The sequence below is a fragment of the Ornithodoros turicata genome, chromosome 7 (genome assembly GCF_037126465.1).
Source record: "Ornithodoros turicata isolate Travis chromosome 7, ASM3712646v1, whole genome shotgun sequence".
Classification (NCBI taxonomy): domain Eukaryota; kingdom Metazoa; phylum Arthropoda; class Arachnida; order Ixodida; family Argasidae; genus Ornithodoros; species Ornithodoros turicata.
Window position 1 is genome coordinate 50,082,884 of NC_088207.1, and position 9,702 is coordinate 50,092,585.

The 9,702-nt window shown below is 48.2% G+C and overlaps 2 protein-coding genes across 2 annotated transcripts; one reads left to right on the plus strand and one right to left on the minus strand.

Annotated features, from left to right (window-relative positions):
* Positions 1-1,298: 1,298 nt before the first annotated feature.
* On the minus strand, positions 1,299-9,636 carry LOC135401436 (neprilysin-21-like). Its single transcript, XM_064633851.1, has 2 exons — positions 4,909-9,636; positions 1,299-4,158 (listed from the first exon to the last, which is right to left on the minus strand). The coding sequence occupies exons 1-2, from the start codon at positions 5,208-5,210 to the stop codon at positions 1,350-1,352; spliced, it is 3,111 nt and encodes a 1,036-aa protein (XP_064489921.1). The 5' UTR covers positions 5,211-9,636; the 3' UTR covers positions 1,299-1,349.
* On the plus strand, positions 6,793-9,168 carry LOC135400635 (endothelin-converting enzyme-like 1). The gene has a single exon (XM_064632464.1). The coding sequence runs from the start codon at positions 6,793-6,795 to the stop codon at positions 9,166-9,168; it is 2,376 nt and encodes a 791-aa protein (XP_064488534.1).
* Positions 9,637-9,702: the final 66 nt, after the last annotated feature.

The following is a 9,702-nucleotide window of genomic DNA, read 5'->3' on the forward strand; positions in this document are numbered from 1 at the left end:
AATGATGTCCTGGAGATCATTTGAGGAACCCGGTGTCAAATTCTAACCACGAATTGCGAAGTAAGCACCTTGCCTAATTCAATCCAGGTATGTATACCTATCATCGCGAAAACTCAGTGGCGCACTGAAACCAGACATGTGTCGAACTTCGAGTACATACTACAGTAATTAGTTACTCGTTGTCCGTTTGGCCAGACCTACTGCTGGGGAACAGCATCATTACGTTACACGCAATAACTATGGTTCCTGGCTGACAGTGCAGCATACCTAGTGGGCGACCGCAACGTGGTGTAGACTTTTGACGTGTAGGATAGCAATGTACCTAACGCAGAACACCTCTTGCTAGACCACTAGGCGGTATAACATAGCCTAATGGCTAAAGCCTCGCTTCCGCTACTGTGGCCCTCTCTTCGGGGATCGTTGCTCTAACAGACCCAGAACGGGTTCCAACCAGCCTCCTCATCAGCCTGGGCATTTACCCCAAAAGGAGCCCATCGCCACTCAGCTGATTAGAGGTGAGTTCGTCTGTTGGACTGGGGCAACTCCAGAATCGAGAATCTACCCTTAGTGAGGAAAACCACCGCGGTGGGGCTCTCGTGACATCATACCCATGGTCATGACCCCCGTTCTAATATTCGAGGATTTAACACTAGAGGTGCTCGAGAGTAGACTCCCAGTGACGCTCCTCGCGATAGGAGTCGCTGGCGTCGACGATGACTCTCATAGGTCAAGACTCCGGCTCGAGGATCACACAACCAAGAATCGTACAGGTCCTCTACGTCTGAGGTGTCCATAGAAGTCCATAGGTGCGTGATACAGTGCATCTGCCATCTTACTAAAGGTTCCCCTAGCAGTCGTAGCTGTGCGACGATAGGTTCCAACGTGCAAGTCGCCCCGCAGGATTGACTTGTTGATCGATGGCCTGTCTGGAATTGTGTGAATTTTGTACCAGCGAGATACATAAATGTCAGGAACACTGTCTCTGTTACGACGCGATTGTCGGGAGGAGTCAGCGGCACCTTGCAACAGCGCTTTCTGCTCACTTTCTACAGACAGCCGCTACTGTATCAGCGAGACGCCCCCTTATGAAACCCAACTCGCAGACTTCAGTCTTCACTGTGTCGCAGGCTTCATGTGGCGAAGGCAGTCCCAGTGGTACGAAGTGCGCAATCTTTTGTGGGGAGCGTTAAGGACAGGGTAATCCCGCGGCTAAGACGAGACTGACCCGAGAAACTTATGAGAACGGCTGGCGAGACTTTCCAGTTACTTACATCTCATTGAAATGAGGACTCACGAAAAGCGTTATCTGAATGCTTTTAATCGTGTCTAAGCAATAGTTTGACGCCCCCTCACGATGTCCATATGGTGCACTTCTGATTAGGGTTCATCGAAGAATCACTAGCGCAGTCCCAAAAGGTCGGAAACCGGTAAGAGTTTCGAAGAGCTCCGTTCACCCTTAGAGAATTTACACTGGTGACAGACTCCTGCATTATTTGCCTCTTACGCTCTGCATCCATGGTTTCACAGAAGCTCTTCGCGTACAAGACAAAGAATAACTGTTTGACGGTGATGTTGATCCCGGTAAGTAGTCCGTACTCCTCGATGTTAATTCTGTTCACCTTTTTCACGAAAACCTTGAAAGCAGGAAAGATAGACAAACTATCGATAGTGTCAAGCTCCGACCTTGTTTCCAGCCGAATTCTTTGGTCGTTGTCCCTCTCGTAATGTTTCTGTATGCAGCCTTGCAGATCATGGTAGCCCATCTGCGTGTCGACTGACCACCTCAGCTTACTTCTTGGGTAGTTGTTTTGATGAATCCCTCGAAACAGTACGCTGATTACCTTTGTGGCTACACGAGGAATTTGCAGAAGCATAGACTCACTGTCAATCATGTAGGATTGGTCGAACAGAGCCATTGGTATAAAAATTGTATCCGAATCCCTGTCGAATATTGGTTCTGTGTCGAATACAGAACCTTTCCAGGCAGGAAACTCGACGCTGCGAGGTAGCCTGATCTTTGACAGCTGCCTTTCCATGAACTGTGTTGCCAGCGTCTTGTATATGATAATTATACCCCGATGCTGTATGCCTAGTTTAATCTCTTCATCAGGTAAACGATTTGAGTGTTTACTCCAAAATTTCTGGAAAACCTCGAGCTTGATCCGCGCTACCTTACTCTTCAGCATGACTTTGTCGTCTATGCTCATCCAGGGGGCGCTTCCAATGCCGAGGACGAACGTGGCTTGGATCTCGTTTAGTAGTCTCCAAATCTTGTCAGGATTCTTATGCCGACGCTTGGACAGGGCGTAAGTATGTAAAAACAGAGATGGAGCCACACGTTCGAACATGCGTAGACAACGCCTCCACCTTGGCCATGACCTGCGAGAGATTCCGGTGATTTCTCTCATCTGTATGGTTGCGAGGTCAATCGCTTGATCCGGAAGCAAAGGTGAAACGTGCAGGAGAATACGAAACCCCAAGTAGTTGAGAATATCCACTCCTTTGCTTACGTGCAGCACTGACCTGAGGGACTTGAGATAGTGTTCGGACTTTACAAGCACCTTCATGCGGCTGTGCACAGTTGTAATATTGTTGAACACAGTCTTCAGCAGTTGAATGAGGTTGCTGTGATATTTCAGCTGCATAACCCTGTACCGGTTCGTAGAAAATTCTTCGTATCCCCGGTTCAAGGTTATTTCAGCAAGCCGTACAGAAAAATCACGAACTCTCTTCGCAATTTCAACGTACTTTCCGCTGGTGAAGATCTTGAAACATGTGGTGACCGCCATGCTGTACCATTCAGGCAGGATGCTGTCTTTTGTGCCGTACTGCCCAATCAGGAGGCTGGGTTCGCCCAACGCTATCATGTACCTGTCATCGTTGTCAGGGTCAATTTCGAGATCCACTGAAACCAGCGTATGCAAGCCAACGTTCCTGACCAGGAGGCCAGCAGACTTCCACACGTCTATGAGGGTTTTGGTGTTACGCACAAAGGGCCATCCACGTAGACCAAAGCTGCCCATGAAGTCCAGCAGTATCGACCGATAGTCCTGAAACGCCGGAGTACGAATGCAAGCATTCAGCAACTGTTCAGCTTTCAGTGTTTGAGCAGTGACGCGTTCTTTCGTCGTCAGCCCGTGGAATATATCCTCTTCAACTTTCTGCACCAGTAACGCGTCTGCGGATGTTCCGACATCTGGATGCAGGCTCTTCCACCGACTGCACACGAAACTGTAAAAGTCTTTACAGGGCTTCACGTTCCAGCTTAAGTAGTTCGTTAAATAGACTGATTCTGCCTCGCAAATCTTTGTCTCACAGAAGTTTATCTTCTTGGGGATGACAGTCGTATGATAGGATCTGGTAGGCGTAGTGTTTTCATAAAAGTGGACGCCATATTTTTTGGAAGTGTCCTTACGTCTTCGTGTCTTCGTCACAGGTGCATCGAGTTCTATGACACGTCTTTCTTGAGTCACTCGTACGGCTTCTGCTTCGTCACTCGTTCTTGTGACACCAACGCTGCTTTCCGCTGTGATCACTGTATCTTCTACTTTGGAACTTAGTTCGTAAATCCTCTTTCCTTCCCACACCTGCAGTTTCTTCTTGCGCCAAACTCGTTCGCTTTGCGTAGTCGAGCGGACGTGTTCTTCAACTGCCATATCGGAAGCTCCATTGGCTCTGGGTGCCGTGTCGTCCACTACGCTGCCTAGGCCACGTACGTCACTGCTGAACAACGTTCCTTTCGCAGGTGGTCGTGCTCTCACTTCCATCCGTGCACCTGTACCATTCGCTCGGGGGGACGTCTGCCAAAAATCGTACGCTGCTTGATACATGGATGGGTCTGTATCATACCCCCTTCGTGCAAATAAATATTTCGCGTTGATATAAGAAATAAATATTCCCACTCCAAAAATAGCGATCGCGGTGGCGATTAGAAGAGTTACTTTCAATAAGAAAGGCCTCTTTGTCGTCGTCTGCGGCGCCTTGGCGGTGCTCTCCAACTTCTTGGACGTCTCCTTCCCCTTGGAGTCTCTGATGCCCCTGGACCGCTGCGGCACAGCAGTGCGTGACGTACGAGCTGCAGTACCGGGGTCGTTGCCGTCGTTGTGGCGGGAACAGTCAGCGTTGAAATCGGTCGACTGCTCGCCGGTTGATCCATCCCTGTTGAGGGAAAATAGCGGTCATGGGGTTAGAAAGCAGCTGTAAACAGCTAGGCACAATGCGGAGATATCCCCTGGCCACAAGATCTTCCCGACACTGTCGGTTCGTGGCTAATTTTGCCCAAAATGGTGGTAGACGCAAGACGACGTACCTAGCTAACTTGTACCATGCTACCAAGTTACGGGCGTGCTCGCCCACTTTCTAGCAGACAAGTTAAGCAGACACTTTACTAACTCGTGCACCAGTGCTGGAGATACGGGCAGTAACGATGACAGCAATTGACACCCAAACCGGAGAAGTACTGGTGCAGTGGCACGGAAGCAAACATAGCAGAAGCAAATCCTCGTCGCTTCATTCCCCTACTTTCAAGAGATACCCGTTTTGAAGAACAAAGGGCCTGCTTTTGAGATTGTCGTCGTAGCGAATTGACGTAGTGAATAACGATAGAAGTTGTGCGAACGAGCAGCACGAGTGCACTTGGCAGTTCATACACACAATACATAACGTTCCTTCTCTACAAGACTGTATATTATTCTCGAAAATTTCCTTTAGCAGCAGCTGTTTTACATTTTCAACTGTGCTCCATATCCATAGCATTAATAAGGTAGAGTGCTGGCTCATGATCCACAAAATACGATCCACTTTGAAAAGAACGCTTATCAGGTTCTTAATTAAGGTGCGATCGAAGATAAAAGATTTCAAACGTTTAGGGACGAGGGTTTCTAGCAAAGAGTATATCATGTATCATACCCAAGAGTGGAAGACTGCTTTCGGTAGCTGTCATGCGCCCACGGAGAACTTGGTGCCTGGAATGAAGGAGACGCAGCGCTCTTCTTGGAGGGTGCAGGTGCCGTCAAGGAATATTCTCTGGAGAAGAGTTCGGAGCTGTGGGTGTAGGAGCTGGAGCTGAGGAAACCAACGACGCTGTTCCATGTTGATGATGTCCGGGTGTCGGGCGCGGGTGCTGAGGTCGACGACGACAGTTCCTTGGCCTTTCTGGAACTTTTGGTAGCTGGGCGTTTCCGACGGCGGTCGTCGTGTTGCCGGACCATTGCTGCGTGACCTTCTTTGGTTCTTGCGCGTCGAGGTATTGACGGTTGACTGTATCGGTTCCGAATGGTACCGCGTGGCAGGATGAGCGAATGCGATGTTTCTTTTCTTCTTCCGCGTCTTCCCAGAGCCCGTGCGAAAAATAAATCAGAATTAGATGCAATGCAAAAGTACAACAACAAAAAAAACTTTCTCTGGTACACATCACAAGTACTGTGCTATCGGAAAACTTTCCTCGTGCCGTCCTTATGCTACTTGCATTTCTTCAATATGTGAAGCTATAATGTCACTGACACTCAACTTCCGCTAATCTGCTTAATTCGAAAGAAGCGTAATTTCATCAAAGAATGCGCTGCAGGAGATGCCGTGTACTTTGGAAGAACAACTTCGTGGGGAACACCTCAGAAGGTTGGGTATTGCAGAAACACTGTCAAACTTGCAAAAGATAGTCGCAAAATGCGCTGGAATAATTCATGTATGCGAAGGCCCCTGTGCAACTGCAGCATATTAGCGTCATGAGTCATTGCGTAAAAAGAAGAAAAACAAAAGAAAGCATTGCTGTGTATGCGGAGCCTGAAGGGAACGCAGCGGGCTGTGCATACGTAATTTATTCGTATCTTACGGCTTCACACATTAACCTGTTGTGATAGCAAACTGTTACGTATTTCTTCCAAGTGTAAAGGGTACTATACTAATGTGACCTCGCGTCCCCATTTAGGCGACCCAGGTCGCACTCTTACGGTCGTAGTACCCCAGTCCCACCATCCTGCCTCTGGGACGGAGATTCGTGCCGCCTTTCCTTGCAATGAACCGTGGAATTAAAAGGGTATGGGGCTAAGAATCTACGGTCTAGCCAACGGAACATCCTGGCATGCTGGCTATCAAGCCATTCCCAGAGTTTCTTTTAAGCAAATCTCGTTTGCGCACGTTGCTTATGGTGGCTAGAAGCCTCATCATATTGCCTCGGTGGGAGCATGGAACTCGGTGTAATGATTTATTTGCGTGGCGCTGACGATAGTGACAAAATTGAGCTGCATGTTCAGCGAGCTTGGGCTGAGATTGTGCCTTCATATCTATAATTATGAAAACACACCATACAAAGTATCTGACGTGCGCGCTAGGTAGTACGTCAAAATGCAACAGATTAGTAAATAAAAGAATATAAGTGAAAATAAATAAACAAAATAACGGCAGTAAGTTTGTGCAAAATAAAACTTTTGATTTGTTGACTGAAGGAAAGCACAAAGCTGCGGTATAGTTAGACTTTAAGCTTGGCAGAAACCTTCGGAGTCTTATCGCCATCGATACTTCCTGCCTATACCATACCTGCCTATACCATCGCCTTTAAAAATAGTCTCAAGCAACACAAACAGTGCACTGACCATGGGCAACCACTTCCATATGGCCGTAGCATGATAACTAACTTCTACTCCCCAGTTGCCAGCAAGGGCAAAGCTTCTCTTTAATCCGATGCAGTCTTCCTCACGCCCCAGGAAGACGACGACGACGACGACGAAGTGGCGTCCTGAAGAAGGAAGCAGCGCCCAGGGAAGCTTTCCTTGCGGGCGTGGTGGGCCTGGTACCATGGTCGCTGAGAAACAGCGAAAGCCCGGAGCAGTAGGAAGCGCTCGGAGTCTGTCGGTCAGCGACGACGTGAACGCTTTCGATGACTCACTTCCCTGGAGCCATGTCCTGGGCTTTAAGACTGCCGCAATTATTCTGTCCGTTGCCGCGCTGGTCATAATGGGTACCGTATTGTTCTTCAGCAACTTTGATATAAGCCAGAAAACAACAACCCACACCACAGCAATCACATCGGTGATACTCAACGCGTCGACGACTGGAATCGTCCTCACTCGTAAACCGCTATATAAGAGTGCCATATATGAGCGGAAGTATGAAACTGTTCATGGAGATAAGGGAGCTGAAGTGACCAGCACTGAAAACCTCCACAAGGACGCCGTTCAAAATGCTCCTTCTGTGAACAGCTTCGAGAACTGGCGTGAGGTCGACCCTGATGACGTTGGGACGACTGACAGGAAAGACTGCAAGCGCCCAATGTGCAAGTGGATTTCTCGTTACATATCTTCGAAATTGGACTGGACAATCAAGCCGTGTCACGACTTCTACTCTCATGTTTGTTCGTCGAAGTGGTTTGCGTCTGACAACGTCGAGGAAATGGACTTTCCGTCTCAGAGCCTAGCGAGGTTCATGAAACATTTAAAACATTACATCATCCACAAGGCAACAGGCAACGCTTGGGAGAAGAACGCCGCATCTTTATTCAAAGGTTGTCTTCAGGGTGACAGAACGCTTACTCATATTCGCCCCCGTTTTCCAATTTGGCCATTGAAACGGCTGTCAGGAATTCAAACGCTGGCCAAGCTGCAAGCCTACTGCCTACGATTCTACAAGTCGCAGCCCTTGTTAGAGACATTCATAGCACCGAGCGGAACCAGATGGAAAGGCGGAGAGCGTAGTAACTTCGCCCTGTTCGCTGATTCACCGACCCTGCCCGTCTCTAGATTTCAACTTCTGTATCCAAGCGCTGCCGAAGATGACTACAAACGTCTGATACGTTCCCTAATCGAAGACAAAGATGGGGACAGAATAGCCCAGGGCATTATAAAGCTGGAGAAGGCCCTAGTGAAAGTGATATCAAAGGAATACGTCTCGCTGAGTCACCGTGCGGTGAATGTCCTCGACTTGATTCAAGACGACGATGATTGGCAAGTTTTGCTCAAGACGGCTCTGAGCAACCAGAAGGATATTAGGACGCTCGACCGAAATTATTTGTTCAAACTTAGACATGTTTTGAAGAACGCGTCGTCTACATTGGATGTCGCCAACTACATGGTTTATTACACCCTTGTGCAGCTATCGCCCTTGATACGAAACCTGACCTTCCTGATACCCCTGGGCATGGGTAAGACAATACGCGGTGTTTCTGTGTCCACGCAGGGATGTCTGAGGCTAACGGAAAAGGCTTACGAACACGGGATGCGTATCTTGGGTATGATGGCACTAGGAGCACAGGACTGGACGCACGAAAAGCCGAAGGAAGTAGCCGTTCGTGGAATTGTCAGTGACCTAAAGAGGATTCTAGCAAAACACGCAGAAGAATGGTTCACAACCCCGGGAACACGCAAGGAAGCAATAAAAAAGCTGAAAGCACTCAAAGTGGTAATACTCGGCGCAGCCCCCCTCGATGCCATCACCTACGCAAGAGGTGAGAAGGTTGTGGGCAGTAAAGATGTTGTCAGCCTGCTCCAAGGAGGTCCAGCGAGGGATTCGGTGAGATTCGGCTTCTTCCCTGGTTCAGTGTTCGATACGACTCCCCGCTATCTACCAGAGGTGAACACCGTGTACTTACCCCACGCTATGTTCGGAACTTTCAATAATGTCAGCAACCCGGCAGATCCACTGTTCCTGCCGCTAATCGGAGCTTCCATGCTGGAAGCGATGATGTCAGCTATGGATTCTAGAGGCGCCGAGCGCATAATCGGTCCTTCTGGCATCAGTGCGAACTGGTGGGACATAGAAGAAGAAACAAAGGCAAATCGGAAGAAGGAATGCTTCAAGAATCTGTACGGGCACAGATTGAAAGAGCTGCTGATAAGCAGCAGCCGGCAAGTGTTCATGGAGAAGTTCCTGGCTCGCGGGGCTTTGCTAGAACCGCTCTATCAGGCTTACCACAATAGAGTGACGCAGCACTATCCCGATGGTCTACACATAGACCCAGGCCTTTCAGCTGATATGCTGTTCTACGTCATCTACGCGATGGGTCTTTGCGAGCAGCCAGGATCTGAAAAGTACAAGATCAAGCACAAGGCTGGAATTCCAGCAAGAATACTCGTTAATGCTCACGTAGGGAGCAGCGAAAGATTTCGACGGGCGTTCCATTGCAAGACAGATGATGACATGGTCCCTGTCAAGCCCTGTTCTTATTGGAAGCCATAATGTTATGCGTTGCTTTCTAGATATGTGTGAATTTGTTGTGGCCTTGTGGATAGCTTCTTGTAGCATGCATGTAGTCGGGGAATAAACAGCGAAAGTGTTGCCTAAATGAATACTTGTTGTGATTAGTGTAGCCGTATGTCTGGTTCTTTACCTCTTGACTATTAGAGACTTGTCGATCTAATGGTGAAGACTGGTAAACCCAAATGAATGAGTACATCAACTTGTGGGTTTCGAGTATGTAGGGATAACTATTGGTACATACGGTCAAATAATTCACAGAAGATATGGTGAGTTTCTGAAAAAAATATCTTGGTTGAGCCCTCCTTTTCTGAAGGCTTATTTTTGAAAAATGCGCACCTGTGTTATTGCTTTGTGAGTGTGTGCGTGTGTGTGTGTCAGAGCTCTCAATAACACAACCTATATGGTGTCAGTATTACACCCTAATCTAACCTGCTGTGAAACTGCAAAACATATGGCCTAGCCGTTTCCTTGTAGTGTGCATGTATATACGTGTATATTTCTTAAACCACGGAA